Source organism: Leucoraja erinacea, chromosome 24 (genome assembly GCF_028641065.1).
Source record: "Leucoraja erinacea ecotype New England chromosome 24, Leri_hhj_1, whole genome shotgun sequence".
NCBI classification, from domain to species: Eukaryota; Metazoa; Chordata; class Chondrichthyes; order Rajiformes; family Rajidae; genus Leucoraja; species Leucoraja erinaceus.
Window position 1 is genome coordinate 13173589 of NC_073400.1, and position 24733 is coordinate 13198321.

Here is a 24733-nt window from a genome sequence, read left to right on the forward strand (position 1 = left end):
CATTGTATCTAAAACCTATTGTATATTATATAACACATACAAAACCTATTAGATATACTTACATGCAATTTATATGCATCCCGATCAACATGTTATTTAAGTGATCCGAGTTATACGTGTCCTTATTATATGTTATACGTTATATAAATTATATATGTCACATCTTCGCGAAAAAACGACACGGTAATGATAAAATATTTATATATTCCGGTAGACATTTTGCCCCTGGAGTCCAAATCCACCTTATCTGAAAATGTCATGCTTTATTTCTCGAGTTATTACTGAAAATGTTCAAAAATATGACAGAACTTTGAATTTAAATACGACTGCCTTTCGTTAATGATGTCACAATGGGTCTGCTCCGCGCCATTCTTCCACGCACTGCGAGAGATGTCACCCCCCTGATTCCTCTCCCACCCCCCCCGGTTATTCAAAAGACACAGAAAGACCAAGCAAGTCGGGCCCTGTACCGGAGCTGCCTTTGCCCTCTCTCTCTGTGCCTCTGCTCTCTCTCTCTCTCTCTGTGCCTCTGCCCTCCCACTGCCTCTCTAGCCGCGCCTGAGAATTGGGGGCTATGCGTGTGGATAGGGCGGGGGATGGGGTAAAAGGAGCGAATGAATAATATTAATATAATACGTTGGGGTGGTTAGTGTGTGTGTGACGCAGCAGGCCACCCCCCACCCCCTCAAAAGGGGTCACACTTGGTCTAGTTATATAGATCTACTAGACATGCTTATATACACAATATATGCATCCTTACCAACTTCACACTAAAGTTAAATGATCCGGATTAACTGTATTACCTTTTCATCAGCTTGGTTTACAGCAATACATGCTTGAACATGAGACATGAGAGAATCAATTAAACCAGGAGAGTTCCGCATCCGCTGCCGACCACTCTCCCCAGCCGAGCTCAGATTCCTAAAGAGAAAGTACATACGATAGTGTCAGAGAGGAGACAGGGACGGATCAGAGATAGACACAAAAAGCTGAAGTAACCCAGCGGGACAGGCAGCATCTGCAGAAAGAAGAAGGGTCTCGACCTGAAATGTCACCCATTCCTTTTATCCAGAGATGCTGCCTGTCCCGTAACTCCAGCTTTAGGTTTCCCACAATCATTTACAAATCAATGAAATGCCACTAAAGGAAGAATTGAAAATACTCCACCGATCATGCAATGGTGGTTGAAAGAAGAACAGAGTTATGGGCCTGTCCCACTTAGGCGACGTTGTAGGCGACTGCAGGAGACTATGCAGTCGCCACATGGTTGCCACATGTTCGCAGGTGGTTGCCGGGGAGTCGCCTTCATGGTCGTGAGGAGTTCCCGCATTCTGGGAACTAGTCGCGGCCTCCTTATGGTCGCCGTGGAATTTTTCAACATGTTGAAAAAATAGCGGCGACTTGAATGAAGCCGTCATGGAGATTAGCGAGAATTCTCGTGACGTAGGTGGGTCGCCAGGAGGTCAAAGGTTCTCATAAGTCATTGGCTCATTGGGAAAAAACAACGTAAGCAGTAGTTTTCAGAACGAAGGATAACTGACTGGTAATGTTAAATGTCTGCCAAGCTTCACAGCCAAGTATCTCTGGCTTCTTAAAAGTTGTCTCCACTCCTTCTTCGCCCCCCTCTCTTTTAAAGGACTTACCGTACCCTTCCTGTTCTTCGCGGTGTGAGTCTGTATCACCTTGGCTTTGCACCGAGTGAATTTCACTCAGACAGCGCTCCCCCCGTCCCCCGCCTGCGTAACGGGCTGGTGAAGGGTGTGTGTGTGTGTGTGTGTGTGTGTGTGTGTGTGTGTGTGTGTGTCCCCCATTAATGCTTCAAGCGAAAGACCATTTATCAGAAAGATCGCAAAGGGTCTTTCTTCTTAAATGTTAACTTTTGTTTCACTTTCCACAGATGCTGCCACAAAAATATCCAAGGTTTGGTCGCGGACAGTTTGGACGGGGTTTCCATACCTCAGACACCCTGTAGCATTGTGAAAGGTTTCCGACTCCATGGTTTCTGGACTTTTAAGTCCTTGCGAAGTGTGGGGAATGATTACATAATCAGTCAGCACTGGCAAAGCATCATTGATCAGGTCCTCCTTTAGATTATCACACGATGACAGGTTCCACAGAAGTCCTAATAAAATGTAAAACAATTGTAATTTTAAAGATGGAACATGTTTAAGAAAAAAACATTTATTTGAAGCATTCATTTATTCCTATCCTCGTCAATGCATCCCTTATTCCCCCCAAAAAAGGATTCCGTAGACTATACTTCTTTAACAGGCAAAAGGGTTCACGTCCCTTGCCCCCTTACTTGACCCAACAAATCGTATACATGTCAAGAGGTCAGGCAATCATTTGATGCTCCCTTCCCATGTCATTTATCTCCTGATCTTTCTCTTCACCACAACCATACCTCCAACCACCCCAACTTAGATATCATTCACACAAACAATCTCTGATAAAAGAAGATGGACAGGAAAGATTTAAGAACTGGAGGGGGATCGGAGGGAGTGGTGGGTGCAAGGAATGAGCTGTCAGAGGCAGTAGTTGAGGCAGATACTATCACACCGTTTAAGAATCACTTAGATGGGTACATGGATAGGACAGGTTAAGCGGGATATGGGCCAAACGCAGGCAGGTGGGATTAGTGTAGATGTTGACCGGTGAGGGCAAGTTGGGCCGAAGAGCCTGCTTCCATGCTGTAAGACCCCTTGACACAAAATGCTGGAGTAACTCAATGGGTCAGGAGCATCTCTGAAGAAAAGGAATCAGTGACGTTTCGGGTTGGAACCCTACACGGGCATTTGCAAGAGTTTTACAGGTGACAATGCAGCGGTGTTCCATGGTATCCAATGTCAACTCTTGCCCATGTCTCAACACAAATTCATTTTTTTTTAATAGATGATAACATTACTTTCAGAGTGGACGTTTGCAGGAGGCTTACAAGATGGAGGATGAGAAAGAGAGATAGAGGGAAGCAGGGTAATGTAAATGTACGGGGAATTGAGATCCACTGCAATAAATATACCAAAATTGTACAGAAGTTTGTACCAGTTATTTGCTTCTTTGTTTCGGGATCCCGTGTCTCTCTCAGGAGCTGAAGTACTTGCTTGATTCCATCATTCCTCTTTACTTCCCCCTTATTGATGACGCTTTTATACACTGCATTTCTCAGGGCTGCACATGCAGACTGCTGAACATTTACATCTTTGCTTCTCAAAAGGTTAATCAGTTGAGGGATTGCACCCATTTGGTAAATCTGAAATAAAACCAATAAAGATTTATTAAATTTGATTGGATGATATATTAGCTTTAGATTTGTTTAGAGATACACCAGGGAACCATGCCCTTTGCGCACTGAGTCCACGCTGACCATCGACTGCCCATTAACACGATGCTACCTGTGCCACTGAGTTACTCCAACATTTTGTGAATATATATGGTCTCAACAAAACCTTATACAGACACAGCAAGATCTACAATTTTTATACTCCATCCCATTGGAATAAAGCACATCATTCCATATTATTTTCTAGCTGTCTACTCCAATTAGCTGTTTCTTGCATTGGGCCATTCAGGTATCTTTGTACACAAACATTTAATAGTCTCTTACTATATCCTAGCTTTTCCTTCTATCTAGCATGTGGATAATTTCACATCTCTTTTCATTACACTCCATCTACCATCTTTTCACCCACTGATTCCATTTGCAGATGTTATTTTCCATCCATCTCTGGATTTCCATCTTCTCATGGTTTCCTTCCTTTGATTCATTTGCAAATCTCCCATTGTTAAGTTTAGTTTATTGTCACGTATATCGAGGTGCAGCAAAAAGCTTTTGTTGCTTGCTATCCAGCCAGCAAAAAGACAATACATTATTACAATCAAGCCATTTACAGTGTATAGATACATGATAAGGGAATAATGCTTAGTGCAAGGTAAAGCCAGCAAAGTTCGAGGGACACCAAAGAGGTAGATATTAGTTCAGTGTTTAAGAGGGAACTGCAGATGCTGGAGAATCGAAGGTTACACAAAAAAGCTGGAGAAACTCAGCGGGTGCAGCAGCATCTATGGAGCGAAGGAAATAGGCAACGTTTCGGGCCGAAACCCTTCTTCGTACAGATATTAGTTCAGCACTGGTTGTGACAGGATGATCGAGTTGCCTGATAACAGCTGGAAAGACACTGTCCCTGAATCTGGTGAATGTGTGTTTTCACAAGTCTATATCTTTTGTCTGATGGGAGAGGGGAGAAGAGGAAATCACCAGGGTGAGACTCCACACTGCACTGCACCCCGGCACCTATCTATTGTGATGCTTTTGCAAATAGCCTTTTGGAAAATCCTAATACATTATAGCCACAGGCCTTTCTTTTGTCTATTCTTATTTAGCTACATTCTCAAAAGCTTCAATAGATGTGCAACACACAATTTCCCTTGATTAAAAATACTGATTCAGCCTGAAACACAATACTTTTCTAAGTGTCTCAGTTTTCCTGCTCGTTTCCTTTGTAAACAGAGAGGTTTCATTTGTTGTTTCGCATTTGCTGGAACGTTTCCAGAATCCAGAAGTTTTAGAAGATTACCACAGCTCTGGAAACATTTGCCTCGTATTTAGTTTAGTTTGGAGGTGCAGCATGGAAAAAGGTTTATACCACTTTTGTCCATCGATCACTCATTCACACTAGTTCTATGTTATCAGAGTTTTGCTCCATTCCCAACACAGTAATTAACCTTCAAAACCGGAGCATCCAGAAAAAATTCACGCTGTCACAGGGAGAACATGCAAATACCACACAGACATACACAGCAATTGCACTTCTAATCATATATATAGACCATAAACATTAACTTGTTTCTCTGTCAATAATTGTTTGGTATAGAGATACAGTGTGGAAACAGGCCCTTCGACCCACCAAGTCCGTGCCAACCAACGATCAACTCGTCCTATCCTAGACATTAGGGTCTCTGGTCCTGTGATGCGCCAGCTCTGCACTTTAGCCTTTAGAGACAGCGAATAAACAGCCATTCAGCCCACAGAGCCATAACAACCAGCAATCAACCCGTACATTAACACTATCCTACACACTAGGGACAATTTACAGATGTCAAATAATCTACAAACCTGTACGTCTTCGGAATGTGGGAGGAAACTAGAGCACCTGGAGAAAATCCATGCAAGCACAGGGAGAATGTACAAACTTCGTACAGACAGACCCGTAGTCAGGATCGAACTTGGGTCTATGGCGCTGTAAGGCAGCAACTCTACCGCTGCACCACTGTGCTAGCTCCTGGGATCTTTTATCTTGTGATATCAATTACTTTAGATTGCTCACTTGTTTTTCTAATTTGATGGCTACGCTTTAGTAAACTTTTAGTTCGACTTTCAATGAAGACGTACAAAACATTTGATTCTATTTCAGACATTTTCTTATTCACTCTTATTAACTCCTTTCTGAACGTCTAGAAAGTTCCATGTTTACTTTGTTTAAGAAGGAACTGCAGATGCTGGAAAATCAAAGGTAGACAAAAATGCTTGAGAAACTCAGTGGGTGAGGCAGCATTTATGGAGCGAAGGAAATAGGCAACATTTCGGGTCGAAACCCTTCTTCTGAAGAAGAGTCTCGACCTGAAACGTTGCCTACTCCTTCGCTCCATAGATGCTGCCTCACCCGCTGAGTTTCTCCAGCATTTTTGTCTACCGTCCATGTTTACTTTTGTGTCTTCATCTTTACAAATTGTAAAAATTCTTAAAAGCATTTCAAACTTTTTATTTACATTCATTTAATTTTGTATATTTTCTACAATGGATTCCATCTCCACCTGGCATATCTGTCAGTTACTTCATTAGCTTTCCTTTCAAATATCAACTATGATTTTAGTTAGATCCACAGATTGATCACTTTTACCCTTTCTTTATTACTGAGTGTAGATACATTGAGAACCATGACACATGGCTTGGTGGCAAGATGGCTCAGCGATAGAGTTGCTGCCTTATCGCGCCAGAGACTCAGGTTTGATCCTGGCTTATGGGCGCTTGTCTGTAAACAGTTGGTACGCTCTCCCCATGACCTGCATGGGTTTTCTCCGGGTGCTCCGGTCTCCTCACGGACTCCAAAGACATACAGGTTTGTGGGTTAATTGGCTGTGTCGGATAGTGTTAATGTGCGGGGATCGCTGGTCGATGCGGACTCTGTGGGCTTGTTTCTGCACTCTATATCTAAAGTAAATTTGTTTAAATATCAGCCACAGCAAATCTTCCATCATATCATTCAATATGACTTCAGACTCTATTTTAGACAAATCACCTTTTGTGCCAATTACTTTTATATGTAAACTCAAATCTAAAAAACTCTGGTCTCTCTCAAACTGTACGAGAAATGTTATCATATTATTATCACTTTTCCCAAAGTATTCCCCATAATGGGATTATCAATTAATCCTGCTTCATCACACGTGATCAGGTAAAAATCCATCCATCTATTATTGAAGACACAAGGTTACTGCAGATGCTTGTTTTTACAAAAAAAAAGACACAAAGTGCTGGTGTAACTCAGCAGGTCAGAGAACATGGGTAGTTGACATTTTGAGTCAGAAACCTTCTTCAGTCCAAAGAAGGGTTTCGACTCGAATCATCACCTATCCGTGTTCTCCAGGGATGTTGCCTTATCTCCACCGAGTTACTCCAGCACTTTGTGTCTATTTTCTATCGATTATTGAATGTATGCACGCACTATCTTGCAGTATTGCTGTTGGATAATGTCTTGACAAGGTCTGGAATTAAGATATCCTTCTTTTTGCAAAATAAGTCCAAGTCCTGCTTGTCTTATTAAAAAAAACATGCCTTACCACCAAACGGTGCAGTCAATTTAAAAGTGGACAATATGTAGCCAAAATTTACACTGCAGGCAAAATGAAAACTATGCAATAGGTGGACTTTATATTTTTCTGCTAAACATAGTACTTAGTTCATTAAAAGCGGCTTCTGTTCAGAAATATTTGCAACGTTATACTTTACCGTTGCTTTAGCGTTATCATCTTTAAAGCACTCCTGCTGGATGTAGGAAGAAGCAAACACCAACATATTGGGATCTGGGTTGTTTAAAAGAGCCACTGCTTTCCTTAGGTTCATATCTCCATCGATTTCACTGCAACAGATCATAAAACATTAATGCAATTAAAATATAATTTTGACGCAGCTCTACTTTGTACAATGCATGATTTTACTTACAGCTTAGCAATGTATTTAGTTGAACATATGTTTTTTTTTTGCTCTAAAATATTACTCAAGACTACCTACTTTCCAGATAAGCTGTTACCTAATGCTTGCTGCTAGTAAACAATGGATGGCACAATGGTGCAGCAATAGAGTTGCTGCCTCACAGTGCCAGAGACCCAGGTTTGATCCTGACTACAGGCGCTATCTGTATGGAGTTTGTACTTTCTCCATGTGATTGCCTGGGTTTTCCCCGGGTGCTCCGATTTCCTCCCACGTTCTAAAGATGCAAGGGCCTGTCCCACATGGTGATATTTTCGGCGACTGCCGGCGTCATTGACCGAAAGATTTTGAACATTTCAAAATCCAGCAGCAACAAAATGTTGCGACACTTGAGGAGATACCCTGCGCCAATACGTCATCACGCCGTGTCACCGCCGCATCATGCCGTGACTTTGTCGGTGACCTGGTACTTCAGTCAATTATGCCAGCAGCCACCAAAAAAAATTGCCAAGAGGGACAGGCCCTTTAGTGGTTTGCAGGTTAATTGACTTCTGTAAATTATCCCTAGTGACTAGGATAGAACGAGTGTAAATGGTTGATCGTTGGTCAGCGCGGACTCGGTGGGTCGAAGGGCCTGATTCCACACTGTATCTCTAAACCTAACAATTATTGACAGAGAAACAAGTTAATGTTTAAGGTCTGTATATATGATTAGAAGTGCAATTGCTGTGTATGTCGTTGATTCCTATACCTGGAAGTCTAAATACGGTTAGGTTAAGAGGTTTGCAGAACACTTCAGTTTAGACCACGTGTTCCTCCTAGCTGGTTGCCAGGGATCTATCTCTCTGATCCTGATCTCCAATATGATTCAACAAGTCTAAGGTGGCACAGTGGCGCAGCTGGCAGAGCTGATGCCTCACATCACTGGAGATCCTGCCTACGTGCATTTGGCACATTCTCCCTTTGATCACTTGGGCTTCCTTTGGGTGCTCCGGTTTCCAAAGACGTGCAGGTTTGCAGATTAATTGGTCCCTGAACAAACACCCTCAATGTGTAGCCAGTGAATGCAAGAGTGGGATAACACAGAACTTGTCCTTTAAATCAATCATTTCTGGAGAAGAAAAAAAATCCGTGCTGGAGGAAAAATGACACAAACTACATTGCCCTTGCAGACACCCAGAACTGACTTGATGAAACAAATGATTTCCTTCTTTCTCAGTGAAATCCCTGAGTATCAGGGGCGGCACAATGTTGCAGCGGTAGAGTTGCAGCCTTATAGCGCCATAGACCCGGGTTCGATCCCGACTACGGAAACTGTCAGTATGGACTTTGTGCGTTCTCTCCGTGACCGAGTGGACTTTTTCCCACATTCCAAAGACGTAGTTTGTTGGTTAATTGGCTTCTGCACATTGTCCCTAATGTGTAGGACACTGCTAGTGCCAGGGGTGGAGGCTGGTCAGCACGGACCTGGTGGGCCTTGGGGCCTGTTTTCAACCTGTATCTCTAGAGTCTAAAATCTTATCAAAACAAAATCATAATTAAACTTACCGCACTCCCTCTGTTCCTGTCTTCCTGGAACCAGCCCTCTTCGGAGTTTGAAATTGTATGCCCGACTGAGCAAACTTTACATCAGCAGGGCTTCTCTTATCTGAGAGCTGGCGAGAACGCCATGTCCTGGCACTTTTCGCATAAAGACTCTTGGTCCGATTTACAGTTCGGTTGTTGTTTTTCACCCGTCTCATTATTGGTAACGTCCCCACCTTAACGAGGTCCGGTTCACTTCGGCTGGTCGAAATGCCATTGAAAAAGACGTCGTCACCCTGCGGACTCAGCGGGCCAGAGTATTTGCGACCGGACGGGGCGCTGATCGTTCGGCCCCCCTTCATGCTGTACGAACTGAATATGTTCCGTTGCCGAGTTCCTCTTCCAAATCCCGATCCATAATGCTGGCTGTCTTCCATATGAGAAAATCCATTACTATAATGAATACTCTGTGAAAATAAATTGAGCATGTTAAGCCTATTAACTCTATAAATATAGTTATTGCAGGTACTATCAAAACATTTAAGAGATATTTGACCAGGTACATGGATAGGATAGGTTTAGACGGTTATGGACAGGTGGAACGTTTCGATGGGGCAAGTTCCAGGCACTTATCACTGTGTAAAAAATACTTTTCCAGTTTCATGCAAACCCTGCCCCTCTCACCTTAACGCTAAGCCCCCTACTCTTTGGCATTTCCACATGGGGGGGGGGGGGAAGCTTCCGACGTTTCTTCCCTGCCTGTCCCAGAAGCAACCTCAGTACACTGTGACTCTTTACTATGAGCACACTGGCAGAGGGCAGTAACATGCACCAGATTCCTGTTGAAGATAGACACAAAATGCTGGAGTAACTCAGCGGGCCAGGCAGCATCTCTGGAGCGAAGGAACGGGTGATGTATTGGGTCGAGACCCTTCGTCAGACTCTGAAGAAGGGTCTCAAACTGAAACGTCACCCATTCCTTCTCTCCAGAGAAGCTGCCTGTCTCGCTGAGTTACTCCAGCATTATGTGTCTATCCTATGTTTAAACCAGAATCCTTCCTACCGAATTCCTACTGTTCAGGGTCCCTGCATAGCAATACACAGTAGGAGAGACTCCAAAACAAGTGTTCTTGGTAAAATATATAGTGTAGTCTTCAATGGCTTAAATTACAGAGCTACTGAACAGTTGTACTCTCCCATCACCCATATTAGATGAAATTTGACATATATGTAAAATTTGTTCCCTGTACTCCACCACACGTCTCAAATTCTCTCAGTGAGCCACAAGAGGCTGCTTAACACTAAAAGGTTATGTCTCATTCCCCTTTCACCGAGCAAAGTGAACAATTGCTTTCTTTATTTCTTTCAGAACAATATTCCCTTCTGCAGTCCATTACAATGCTTGAATTGGCCAGACAAAAAACTTAGGTACAAATGTAAACCTAATGCTCTCATTAATGGACTAGATTGGGAATTGGTGTGGGGTTTGGATCAGTGCGAGTTTACAATTACAATTGAAATTCTACAACACACATTTGGCTGAAGTTGATGATATTTTAATGCTGCAGATACATTTCTTACAGTACAGTAAATGTCAATGTTCCAAAATATATCCCACATCCATATAAATCATGCAGATACTGGAAATTTGAAGCAAAATAGAAGATATCTGGAATATTTAGTAGGTCGACATTTTGTGTCAATGACATTTGAACAAAAATGTAACTTTTCTGAAAGACCTTTGACCTGAAAGATTACCCGTTTCTCTCCTCATCAACGCTGCCTGACCTGCTGTGTATTCAAAGCTTTTTCAGTTTAAAATTTTTGAAATAAATTGCCAACAAATTCTATATTTTTCAGTTCTCTTATTGTGTTATTTGGTAGTAAAGATGTATCATGAGAAGCGGCACAGTGGCGCAACTGTAGAGTTGCTGCCTTACAATGTCAGAGACACGGGTTCGATCCTAACTATGGGTGCCGTCTGCATAGAGTTTGTACATTCTAGCAATGTTACAACATTTTGAGATTTTAAAAATCAAGTCTGCAATTTATCCCATCAGATAAAGCATAAAAAGAAGTTTAATTTGACACCTAATTCACATTCATATCTCAAGTATTTAAAAAGTTATGGCCATTTTCATACTCGGGAATTAGCATCGTGTTCCCCATTGATTTTCTATGGACATAACAAAAAAGCTGTGATCGTGGACAGTCAAAAGCCCATAACGTTCTTAAAAATTAAGAGAACTGAATGAAATTTTCAGTTATCATAGGTTGAAGCATTCTGAAACAAATATAAATCAATCTTACTTGGGTGACCTGAAATTAAAGCATATAATTAGTTAGTTACCCAATTGGAGCTAATTTCAAACTTCAATTACTAGATCTAAACATCCATCTATTTCTTAATAAATAATTAACATTTTTAAATAGCCTAAGTGTCCAAATAATATTCACAAATAATTCACAATAAAACATGATTTTTAAATCTCATTTACATTAATTTATAGGCCAAATGGGAAAATGCCAATTTATAGGAATTTAGTGTTCAATTGCTGTAAATTAAAGTCCATTTAAATCAGCTTTCTAGTGGGTTCCTGTGAACGCGCTGGTTTAGAACGTTCACATTGCGCTAGATTTGTGCCCTCAAATGCCCAGAAAAATACTGCGGGATATAATGGGCCAAAAATTAGCTACTCGCAACATTAAACTTTGTATAAAGGGATCTTAAGAAGCCCTTTTTAATGTAAAAACAAACAGGCTACCTTCTGTTGTCCGCTGTATGAGACCCTGCCAGTTGCCGGTGGTCGCGGGTTTAGAGGTTAATTTTTAAACTACTACAACAATTATATAAAGCCTTTAAAACTAATAATAGCTAAAGCGACGGAATATTCCAGCGATTTTCCATTAATAATTAACTAGGCTGAACATCCTCGATTGGAGCAGCCTAGGGAAAATCGCGTTTTAAACCCGCCCCCTCTAAACGGCGCCAAAATCGCGCACACGGGCTGGGACAGATTTTCAGCGGCGCTTCAGGTAGGCTTTGCAGCATACCTATACATTCTACTTGTGACTGCTTGGATTTTGTTTGGGTGCTCCGGTTTCCTCCCACATTCCAAAGATGTAGAATTTTGTAGGTTCAAGAAGGAACTGCAGATGCTGGAAAATCGAAGGTAGACAAAAGTGCTGGAGAAACTCAGCAGGTGTAGCAGCATCTATGGAGCGAAGGAAATAGGCAAAGTTTTGGGCTAAAACCCTTCTTCAGACTGATGGCATGGTGGGGGGGGTGGGGGGGGGGGGGGGGGGGGGGGGGGCGGGAGGAAGAAAGGAAGAGGAGGAGCCAGATGGCTGAGGGAGAGCTGAGAAGGGGAGTAGACAGCAAGGGCTACCAGAAATTGGATAAGTCAATGTTCAAGCCGCTGGGATGCAAACTGCCCAAGCGGTGCTGCTCCTCCAATTTCCGGTGGTGCTCACTCTGGCCATGGAAGAGGCCCAGGACAGAAAGGCCGGATTCAGAATGGGAGGGGGAGTTGAAGTGCTGAGCCACCGGAAGATCAGGTTGGTTAATGCAGACCAAGCGGAGGTGTTCGGCGAAACGATCGCCAAGCCTACGCTTGGTCTCACCGATGTAGATCAGCTGACATCTAGAGCAGCGGATGCAGGTGGAGGAGGTGCAGGTGAACCTCTGTCGCACCTGGAACGACTGCTTGGGTCCTTGAATGGAGTTGAGGGGGGAAATAAAGCGACAAGTGTAGCATCTCTTGCGGTTGCAAGGGAAAATGCCCGGGGAGGGGGTGGTGCAGGTGGGAAGGGAAGAATTGACCAGGGAGTTACGGAGGGAGCGATCTTTGCAGAAAGCAGACAGGGGGGGAGATAGGAAGATGTGGCGAGGGTGGGGTCACGTTGGAGGTGGCGAAAATAACGGAGGGCTATTTGTTGTACGTGACGGCTAGTTGGGTGGAAGGCGAGGACTAGGGGGACTCCGCCCTTGTTCCGAGTGGGGGGATGGGATAGAGAGCGCAGTGTTACAGGGTATTGAAGAGGCCCTAGTGAGAGCCTCATCTATAGTAGGGGAGAGGAACCCCGTTCCCTGAAGAATGAGGACTTTTCCAATGCCCTGGTGTGGAACACCTCATCCTGGGAGCAGATGTGGCGTAGACGGAGGAATTGGGAGTAGGTGATGGAGTCCTTACAGGAAGCAGGGTGGGAAGAAGTGTAGTCTAGAATCTAGACTCTAGATAGTCATGGGAGTCAGTGTGTTTAAAGTGGATGTCGGTCAAAAGTCTATCACCTGCGATGGAGATAGTGAGGTCAAGAAATGGTAGGGAAGTGTCGGAAATGGTCCAGGTGTAATTGAGTGCTGGATGGAAGTTAGTGGCGAAGTTGATGAAGTCAGCTGTGAGTTGTGTGTGGGTGCACGAGATAGCACCAATGCAATCGTTTTGTATTTTTGTAGTTTTGTAGGTTAATTGGCTTGGGAAAGTTGTAAAAATTGTCCCTAGTGTGCGTGCTTTTGACCCATTTCCTGTAAACCTTTGCTATCCATGTACCTGCCAAACGCCTTATAATAACATAATGATATATATTGTTTATATTTTACTGCAGATGAGGTTTTAAATATGTTTGATGATTTTAAAAAGAACAGTGCTGTTGGCCGAGAAAACTTTTCTAGATAGGACAGCAAAATAGACATCACTTGTTCACTAGAACATATTCTCCTTGGTTTTAGTATAGAAATATTAAAACTTGTGCCAAGAACAGTCACACAAGTAGTCAGCAAATCCATCCTGCTGGTCTCTCACAGATCCATTTGCATGTATGGGCTGTACAAAAGTCAGGCATTCAGATGCAGGGGAGGAAGGAACTGCAGATGCTGGTTTACACTGAAGACTGACACAAAATGCTGGAGTAACTCAGCAGGATAGGCAGCATCTCTGGAGAGGATAAGGTGACGTTTTGGGACGAGGCCCTTCTTCAAACTGAGAGTCTGGGGAGAGTGAGACTAGTGTTTTTGTGTTAAGTTAAGGCAGGATTTGTAAATGCAGTAATTTGGATTAAATATATGAACAAATATTGTGAATCTTAAATACAAGTTATATTGATCTCAGGTAGACACAAAAAGCTGGAGTAACTCAGCGGGACAGGCAGCATCTCTGGAGAGAAGGAATGGGTGACGTTTTGGGTCGAGACCCTTCTTCAGACTGCTCAATTGATCAAATTGATCTCAATCTTGCACTGCATTTTCCATCTAACGGTTAACAAGGGGCGAGGTTGTTACATGTTATTAAGTCATAGGCTGCTGACATTAAGCCAGAGGTAGTTTTTCAGCTTTGGGAAATTCCTGTTTCCAATCTGTATCTTTCAAACAATCAATATGAAGTGTCAGAAAAGTTGTATTTATTGAATTGTTTTCAGGGACAACCCAGTAGAAATAAATTCTGAAGACACTATTGGGAAAGAAATTGCAAGGGAATAAAACGAATCAGCTCTTTTAAAGAGCCAGTGCAAATTGATGGACAGAATGGCCTTCGCCCGTGTATTATGATACAAATATCTTTAGACACAGTCAACTGATATCCGAAGAAAAAGTTTGGAGGTCATCGCTACAAATGAAAGCCAACTGCATTCAACGGATTTGTTGCAAAACTAGTTACATGACAATAGAAGATGGATCACATTCTTAATAAATGTTACGCCCAAGAAGTGGGTGGAGAACAGATGTAATAAAGATAGAAGGAATATGCCTTCGGCGTGCAAGAGAACATGCCAACTCAAAACAAAAAAGCATAAGAAAGTAAGAGTGCGGTAAAAATTATTAAAAGCTTTTAAAGTGAAGGGCACAAAATCATTCCAAAATTATTTTGAAACCAAGGGTCTAGATAGAACTGGGAGAAGAAAAAAAAATACCAACCAGCAATCACCCCGTACACTAACCTAGACGTAGGTGCTATATGACCCAGCATTAACATACTGTAGATTATTATTATTGACTGAAATGGGCCTGCCACACAGATATTGGTATTGGTTTATTGTCGTCACGTGTACTGGCATACAGAAAGAGCTCTCTCGGTGTCCTTTTAGTCATATCATAATATACACTTATAATTAAGTCATACACAAGTCAACAGGTGGTGCAAAGATAAAATAACAGAGTGCAGAATATAGTGTTATATGATTATAGTGTTATGGTTACAGAGGAACTGCAATTATAAAACAAAAGTGCAAGGTCCATGATGAGGTAGGTTGGGAGATCGGGACTACACATTAGCTTGTGGAAGGATCATTCAGCGATCTGATAACAGTGGGGAAGAAGCTGTTCCTGAATCAGGTGGAACGTGCTTTCAGGCTTTTGTACCTCCTGCTGGATGAGATAAGAAAAGAGGGAATGACCAGGATGAAAACAGTGACATAAGGAACGGCAGATGTGGAATCTTGAGTAAAACACAAAATGCTGGAGTAATTCAGCAGGTCAGGCAGCATTTATAGGGGACATGGATAGGCAACATTTTGGGCGATGACTGGTCTTCAGAGTGAAGAATAATCTTTGATTATCTTGGCCACTTTTGCAAAGTAGTGTGAAGTGTAGATGGAGTTGATGGGTGGCGGGGTCCTTGCTTACAAGAAAATAATAGAAATTGACACACTCTGCAAAATGATGCACTTACTGATTCCCAATTTTTTTCCAACTCAAAAGATATGTCACAAGTGTGATGATACATTTTCCAACAGCTTGAATGAACAATCCAACATCATCCTGAATATAGTGACCTGCAAGACTGGAACGCTCTCTAACTTCTAAATATGCATTGCTTCTTTCACGAGGGCAGCACAGTGGCAGAGCTGCTGCCTTCCAGCGCCAGAAACCCGGGTGCAATCTTGACTGCGGATACTGCCTGTACGGAGTTCGTACATTTTTCCCCGTGACCGCATGGGTTTTCTCTGGGTGCTCCGGTTTCCTCGATTCGAAAGACGTACAGGTTTGTAGATTAATTGGCTTTGGTAAAAATTGCAAATTGTCCCTTGTATGTAAGATAGTGCTAGTGTGTGGAGATCACTGGCTGGCGCTGACTTGGTGGGCCATTTATGTGCTGTATCTCTAAACAAAACTAAACAAGCACATTGCAGAGATTTGCCAACGCTCTTATGAAAGCACTTAAGTTTGCAGTCTCTACCATCAAGAACCGATACATCATCCACCGCCCTTTCCAAATCACACACTGTCCTCACCCGGCACAGGCTTATGATCCTTCAAGTTGTGTAACAGAAACATGGGAGTAACTCCATGGCACAGACTTCAGAGGATTAAGTTAGTGAATCACCATTTAAGTGCTAATAATAATGGAACGTAAAGTCTGTCTATGACAGCGACAACCGTCAGTAAAAATAAAGACTAGGGGAAATACAAATAATATAGGGATAGTACAGAAAAATCTTTGGGATGGATCAACCTCCAGTATCAGAGCGCATTTAATAAAAGCCTATTATTCATCTTCTCTCATAATTCAAGTGTTAATTGCTTCAGGATGTTTACAACACTCGTTTCGATAAGGAAAAAATATATAGTTTATGGCGGCCTGCTGCCTTACACCGCCAGAGACCAGGGTTCAATCCTGACTATGGGTGCTGTCTGTATGAAGTTCGTACGTTCCCCCTGTGACCGCGTGGTTATCTCCAGGTGCTCCCTTTTTTCCCCGCACTCCAAATAGTTGTTGGTTTGTAGGTTGATTGGCTTTTGCGAATTGTAAATTGTCCCTAGTGCGAAAGATAGTGCTGATGTACTGGGTGTTCGCTGGTCAGTGAGTGACTCAGTGGGCCAAAGAGCCTGCTTCCAAGTTTAAAGGCTAAAGTAAGTTTAAAACCTGCTTCCACTATTAATTTTTCATAGTCTTTGTGAATATAAAATGTAGGAATCAATACATGAGATAACAAAACAGTTTTAAATGATTAAAGCTCTTACAACTTATTTCAACTAATATTCATGCAAGGTGTATTTGATGCACTTTACCAACACGCTCCTTCATTAGCTTATCTTAAGATGCATCCACAATTAGAGTTGCGAATGCTGTTTTAAAGGAAATAATCTTACTTTAATTTCAAAAACTCAGATATTGTGAGAGATATTTTGATATTTTGAAAATATCTTGTGTTATCATGCAGTCAAATCCAGATGCTAGTTAATGTGCGAATGGAAAAAAAAACAGCTAGTGACTGATCTGTTTCCGATTAGCGTCAACAAGAATGTTCTGCTTTTGCATTATTAATAAAGTTTTATGTTTACAGTACATGCTGTCATGAGGGAATATTAAAACTGGACACTAAACAAAGCAGAAATAGCCAACAGGAGAATTTCCTTCAACTTAGAACTGGATATAGCAAAATCTATAATTTTTTAATGGACAGAGTTTGTTACTGGTTTCAAAGTCACCAATAACTACTAGATTTTAGCTATCTTGAGCAAACCATTTTTGATATGGGTTTTATTCAGTGAAGAAAGTAGTGAAGAAAGGAAAAATTAAGTGACAATTATTTGGTGATGTTGTGAATTTGACTATTGTGTTCAAGTAACTCATAAGAACAGATACAAAGTGCTGGAGTAACTCAGCTGGTCAGGCACCATCTCTGATGACGTTTCGGGTTGGGACCCTTCTTCGCACTTCAGGTAAAAATCATTAAATGAAGGAAACGGATGAAATTGGTAGGTCAAGTGTTACTGTTCCATTTTGATTTCGCTTGTCACTTAAAATACTTCAACCAGTTATATTCTATAGTTGAAACTGCGTAAATGGTTGACATATAACATTAATTCAAAGTCATTTTTGTTTGTTAAACATTCAAATTACAGAGCAACTTAAATTGTGCTTTTTAAATAAAGTCACCAAAAGGAATACAAGGAACCATGAAGTTGTATTTAAGGTTGACTACAAGTTGCATGTATGAGCAGTTTCAGAAAGAATGGAGAACACATGTTCATTTATTATCGTTTTTGTTGATAAAGAGACAATAGTGCAGAGGATGTCCTGCAACATGATCTGCAAAAGGCTATTATTCATTATATCCATCAGGCAAACCAAATTTCCTTCCATTGGCACCATCTACACTTCACTCTGTTTTGGCAAGGACACCAGCATAATCAAGAACCAGTCTCACCCCAGTCACTCACTCGTCTCCCCTCTCCCATCAGGAAAAAGGTACAGAAGTTTGAAATTGCATACCTCTAGATTCAAGAACAGTTTCTTCTCCTCTGTGATCAGACAAGTGAACCATCCTACCTTCAACTAGAGACCAGCCCTGTCCTACGATCTACCTCATTCGAGACCCTCGGACTATCTGTACACTGTGGACAGCTTGATTGTAATCATGCATAATATTTCAGCTGACTGGATAGCAATCACCAAAAAAAACTTTTCACTGTATCTTGGTTAACGTGACAACAATAAACACTTCTCTCTGACAGAATACTGCAGCATTGTCAAAGTTTCCATCTTTCAAGACAGATACCCAATCTGATGGTTTCCTAGTGAAAAGTAAAAATTCCACTGCACAATTGGAAAAAGTATCCATGTTTATTTATCATATGCGTCAGATACAAATTGGAGTAACTGCAACTTTAAGGGAACATGGCCAATTTTCCTCACATGAGAAAGATGCTACATCATGTCTTTTTGCAGGAGCTTGTTTTGTACTAATTTGTTATTGTCTTTGCAGGAAGAATAGTAGTTATATCTCACGTGACCAAGAAAATACAAATCTATCCCCCCAACCTAACAACATCACAAAACAAACGCAACAGTTCAAGAACAAACTTTCCTACTACCTCCTAGGATCTTGTGATAGCAAACTTCATTGTAGTGAACAGTGCAGATCAAGGGAAAGCTACTAAATTTATTATTTAACCATAATAGTTCCATACTCCATTCCTTGAATTACCCAAATAATTTATTTCATCAAAAAAATCACTTGAATTTCTGTTTACTGTGCCCAAGCCGGGCGAATCTGAGCGTGCTGGTCCCAGAAGTGGATCTGCAATCGTTCATTACAATCACTCCACTCTTTTAAGCCTCTACTCATTGGAAACCCTCGGATTATCTGTAATCTGCTTTTACTGGATGTTACCTTGCACTGATTCCCTGTATCTGTACACTCTGTACAGCTTGATTGTAATCATGTCTAGTCTTTCCACTGACTGGATATCACACGACAAAAAGGCCTTTCTTTCACTGTACAACATATTGGGTCGAGACCCTATTTCAGTCTAAAGAAGGGTCTCGACCTGAAACTTCACCTATCCATGTTCTCCCAGGATGCTGCCTGACCTGCTGAGTTACTCCAGCACTTTGTGTCCTTTCGTGTATTAACCAGCACCTGGAGTTCCTTGTTACCAACAAACCAAAGTATTTTTTTGTAATGGCGCAGTTGATTAATATTCTGTTGTAGATTCTATTCACATTAGGGCTGCAACATAGACTGAATTTTTAACCTTAATCCATATCACCAATTTAGTTTATAAAAACTTGTCAACAAAACAAAAAAAAAGTATATATTTCAAAGCTATTACCTTAGGCCTCTGAGTCGCATAGCTCCCCACAGAAATACTTTGCATTCTAGTTCCAAGGTTAGAAATGTCTTTTTGGTTGGTGTTCCATTGTTCTTTTGATGAGTCTACACATAGAAAATACCAGAGAACAGACTTTTTCAATGCATTATTCTCAAATGTTATTCTACATTAGAAAAATTAATCTGCCATCCATTATCAATTCACAGGCACCAGATATTTGCAAATTATTTGATCTAAACCCGAGCAGTTAGATAATTAATATTATAATTAATAGCCTGTAAAACTGATGGTTATATTTAGGGTATTATATTAGTGATCCAAATCCTATAAAATCTAAAATACCCATTCTTATCTAAACTAAATACACCACCTTTTGTTAAAATGCACTATAGGCCTGCATAATTACTTAATGGTTCTTTGAACAAAATAAAGTTCATCAATATTTTGAAAAGCATTTGAAGTTTTTCATTTTATATGTGTGCAGTCAATATTTACTTTATTGTAACACTAGTTTTGTAGGTGCAGTGCAAAAATGTCAGAAGGAAAATACACACACGTAACCTGTAACTAAGAAACGGATTACAATTTCTGAAATTAAAATATTTAAGCACACACGCCAAACTTTAATTGCCAATATTGTTAAAACACATTTTACGTCTCAAATTAAAATAGGAATGTGCTGGAATTGATTTAAAGTTATAACGTGTTGGTATTGATTGCAAAATATCAACCGTGATGTTTTAAACAGCGACAGCTAAAACGGTAAACTTTTGGTTTAGTTTCTCAAGTGCATTTCTCAAAGGGGATAGAATGGTTTATCAAAATGAGCAAAAGGGGGACAAGAGAGCGGTACCGTACCTCTTTTGATTATCCCGTGCGGACTTTTCTTATTCTGCATCATGAGGCGTACTTGGTTGTTAACTCGCTTTTCACTGTCCACCCGACCCAAGGTGCTCAACCTGTCGGCCGGCGGCAGCGCCAGCGTGGAATTATCCTGTTTGCTGAATGTTTGGGTCGCCGTCACAGTACGGAGATAAGCCATCTTTTGGGTTTCTTTCTAGTTACAGCGTCTTCTTCTTTGCAAATCCTCCGCCGCTTCACAACAACTCCTCAACTGCTTCTGCTTTGCACCAAAGATCTTCCGCTCTAAGATCTTTGCTTTGCACCTCGCAGCAACTCTGGTCTCGCCCTGTCTCGCCTCGCCCTACCCCGCCCAGCCCAGCCCTGTACCAAGAGGGCGGGTGGAGCAAAAATTGGTGTGGCTAGCAGATTTTAAAAATTTGTCATATCCAGACTAATAGAGGTTTTTTCCTATTGGCGGCTTTTATAAGGATTAATACAAAAACACTCAAGTAAATGCATTATGAAAGCAAATAAAGAAAGCAAGAACTTAGTTCTCCAACCTGTCTCCCACTACAATTTATCTCTGTTTGCTTTGTTGTTAGCTTCTCCCAGCTAACAATGATCTATTCTACAGTTTCCCTAATCTCCATTCCTTTTGTCCTATTTTCACACCTTATACAATACAATACAATACGGTTTTATTCGTCACATTGCTCATAAAGTGCAAGTGAAATGAATTTGCCAGCAGCGGTACAATGATAATGAACACACAAACACACTAAAAATGTAACACAAACATCCACCACAGCATTCATCACTGTGGTGGAAGGCACAACATTTGGCCAGTCCTCCTCCATTTTCCCCCGTGGTCGGGACCTCAACCCTCCGCAGCCATCGCTGCGGGCATCCAGATGGTAAAAGGACAAGGTAAAAGGCCAGGTAAGTCCAGAATGGGTTCTTCCCCACCGGAGACCGCGGCTTCAGGCTGGTGTAGGCCGCGCAGGCCGGCGGTCGAAGATTTAAAGTTCGCGCCGCAGCCAGAAGCACCGCAGGCCGCAGGGCCAGCAATCGAAGCTCCACTCCAGGGGTTCCCGGCGAGGGACCCCGCTCCTATGGTAAGTCCCCGCCACGCCTGTGGTAGAAGAAAGCCGCGGGCCGGTAGTTGGAGTTCTTCTTCCCCCGAGTCTCCCAAGAGGGATCCCGGGCTGCAGACGCCACGCCGGCCGGAGCTCTGCATACAGCGGCTTCAGGCTGCCGCGGGCCAGCAAACTAAGCCCTCCACTCCGGCGAGGGCTCGCCCGCTCCACGCTGAGAGTCCACGCTGCACCCACCGCTGAAGCCCCGGGCGCTTCTCCGGGAAAGACTGCCCGATCCTCGCTGTTAGGCCACGGGGGAGGCGACATGAAAAAAGTCGCCTCTACATGGAGGAGGTGACCGAAGCAGTTTTCACCCCCCCCCCCCCCCCCCCCCCCCCCCCCCCCACCAACCCCACACCAACCCACACACAAAACACACAGAGAAACATTAAAAACACACATTAGGACATACTAAAAAAAAAAAAGTAGAAAGAACTGACAGGCTGCTGGCAGGGCGACTGGCTTGCAGCCCCCCCCCCCCTCCTTATCTATGTATCTCCCTCTCCCCTGACATCAGTCTGAAGAAGAGTCTCGACCGAAACGTCACCCATTTCTTCTCTCCAAAGATGCTGCCTGTTCTGCTGAGTTACTCCAGCATTTTGTATCTATATTCACTGGAAATTACAACAGTGATAATCTGATAGATTGACAGATACAGCATGGTAACAGGCCCACTGAGTCCCCGCCGACCATCAGTCACTCATTCACACTAGATCTATGTTATCCCACGTTTGCATCTCCTCCCCATAAACAAGGGGCAATTTACAGAAGCCAATTCACCTACAAACCCCGGTGTCTATGAGAGGCGGGAGGAACCCAGAGCACTTGGAGAAAATAGGGTCATAGAGTTATAGTCATACAACACGGGAACAGGCCGTTTGGCCCAGCTTGCCCATGCTGACCAATGTGCTACACGAGTCCTATCTGCCTGCACTTGACCCATATTCCACTAAACCTTTCCTGTCCACGTAGCTGTCCAAATGTCTTGTAACTCTACGTGGTCACAGGTAGAACATGCAAACTCCACACAGATAGCAGCTCTACCAGAATCAAGATTTTTTGACAGTTGCTTTTAAGATGTTAATCACTCTGCTAACGCCAATAGATGCATGGATTTATTAATATTTACAGTCGCCTCTTGACAATAGTAACTGCTTCTATTTAGCATAATTACTTAGTAAGCTGCAATAAATCTCAAATAAAGATTTAAATGATTATTCATGTAAACTTTCCTTCATGGTATTAAAATACAGTCTTCAAAACATCCAGACTTAATTTATTTTATTAAGAGTCCAATAAATCACACTCATCCCTGTTATCTTTATGTCTTTGGTCTCTCTTACGCTGTAATTTGGTCACTCTTACACTACTTATTGAAATAGCTAAGCTTAGATGCCATTGAAATGACTCACTAGCTGTGTTCTATCTCAATCCTTTATCACAAACTAGCTGTCAGCAAGCTATGCACACGTATATTGCTGAGGCATGCAGAGTAAATACATTTTTACAATGACAGACTGAACCTGAATGATTTGCCAATCAAATGTAAAATGAGATTGAAAAGAAAAGGTCTGAAAAATGCTCAAGATAGGCCGGCACATTAGCGCAGCGGTAGAGTTGTTGCCTTACAGCACAAGGGACCCAGGATCAATCCTAACTACGGGCGCGGTCTGTACGAAGTTTGTATCTTCTCCCTGTGACCGCGTAGCTTTTCTCCGGGAGCTCTGGTTTCCTCCCACACTTCGAAGACGTACAGGTTTGTAGGTTAATTGACTTTGGTAAAAATGGTAAAGTGACCTTAGTGTGTAGGATAGTGTTAGTGTACTGGATGATTGATTGCTGGTCGGCACGGACTTGGTGGGCCGAAGGGTCTGTTTCAGCGGTGTATCTCTAAAGTCTAAAACCTAAAGATAGGGTGCTCCTATTACCCACAATGTATGATGGACTAACATATTAAGTTTGCACAATAATTTAACCCAACAGGGAACCCTAAGTCACAGTCACACAGTATGGAAAAAGGCCCTTCAGCCTACTTGCCCATGCCAACCAAGATGGCCCAGATAGTCCCACCTGCCTGTGTTTAACCCATATCCCTCTTAACCTTATGTATCTGTCCAACTTCACCACTCTTTATTTCATTATCTCTTCCACCTACAAAATGAGTTATAGACTATCTAGATTTTTAGTTTAGTTTAGTTTAGTTTAGAGATACAGCACGGAAACAGGCCCTTTGGCCCACCGGGTCCGCGCTGACCAGCGATCCTCGCACATTAACACTATCCTACACCCACTAGGGACAATTTTTACATTTATCAAGTCAATTAACCTACAAACCTGTACATCTTTGGAATGTGGAAGGAAACCGAAGATCTCGGAGAAAACCCACGCAGGTCACGGCGAGAATGTACAAATCCGTACAGACAGCACCCGTAATCGGGATCGAACCAGAGTCTCTGGCACTGCATTCGCTGTAAGGCAGCAACTCCGTGCCACCATGACCGCAGTGCCACCATGACTGCCCAAGTTTGTTTTCCCAATAACATCTGAAGTCCACAGAACTGGAAAAAAAAACCTGATGCTAACTCTAATAGTAAAAACTAATATTATTACCTGGGTAGCACTACTCAAAGAAGTGGAAAAGCAAAGAGATTATAAAACATCAGTAGAGTACCTAAAATTATGATCTCAAATAATTTTGCTATATTAAATTTCTTAAACTCAAAAATCATAAAATCATAAATAAAATCAAAATCACTGAAGCAGGCTATTCCACCCATTGAAGCTGTGCCAGCCTTACAGAGAACAGAATGACAGCTTTTGAAGTTAATGCTTTCTGTGATGTTATCCATCAGTATTACAAATGATGGTTTATAAAAAAAGACACAAATGCTGGAGAAACTCAGCGGGTCAAACAGCTTCTCTGGAGAACATAGGTAGGTAGGTAACATTTTGGGTTGGGAATCCTTCTTCAGATTGTTTGTAGTTGGGAGGGGGAAGAAAACTAGAAGAGATGCAGAAGCAGGTCAGTTTCAAAATAAGTGGTTGGTATCAGGAAGAGACTAGTGAATCTTTATTTCCACTGAGATCACCTCTCATTCCTTCAAACTCCAAGGGGTATTGAACCTGCTTGCTAATCCCACCACATTAAACTATGCCCATATCTCAGGAATCAACTTTATGAATTGTTGAAATCTCTCTTTACAATGTCTGGTTGTCACAGTATTTCAAAATGGACTTGGTAAATTGGAGGACGATGGATAATGTGAATTCCTGGCCTGTTCTTTGAAAGGGATGGCACCGATTCAATGATGATTTAACTAGGTCTGCATTGTACTATACACAGATCTATGCAACGATCATTCCATACTGTTTTATTCACCTCTCCCCATTGTGGACTTTGTCTCTGGAACTGATGCGCTACAATGCAGAGAACTAAATTCTGCACTCTGTATCTTCCCTTTGCTCTAT

General features: G+C 42.1%; 1 protein-coding gene across 1 annotated transcript in view; it reads right to left on the reverse strand.

Annotated features, from left to right (window-relative positions):
- Positions 1 to 20482, reverse strand: part of LOC129708655 (plakophilin-1-like) — a 36322-nt gene extending 15840 nt beyond the window's left edge. The window contains exons 1-7 of the mRNA XM_055654549.1: positions 20145 to 20482; positions 19287 to 19390; positions 8756 to 9198; positions 7007 to 7136; positions 3043 to 3250; positions 1957 to 2122; positions 804 to 921 (exon numbers count right to left, since the gene is read on the reverse strand). Of these exons, the coding sequence (XP_055510524.1) occupies positions 804 to 921; positions 1957 to 2122; positions 3043 to 3250; positions 7007 to 7136; positions 8756 to 9198; positions 19287 to 19390; positions 20145 to 20328 (1353 nt within the window). The 5' untranslated portion in view covers positions 20329 to 20482. The remainder of the gene's footprint in view (positions 1 to 803; positions 922 to 1956; positions 2123 to 3042; positions 3251 to 7006; positions 7137 to 8755; positions 9199 to 19286; positions 19391 to 20144) is intronic.
- Positions 20483 to 24733: the final 4251 nt, after the last annotated feature.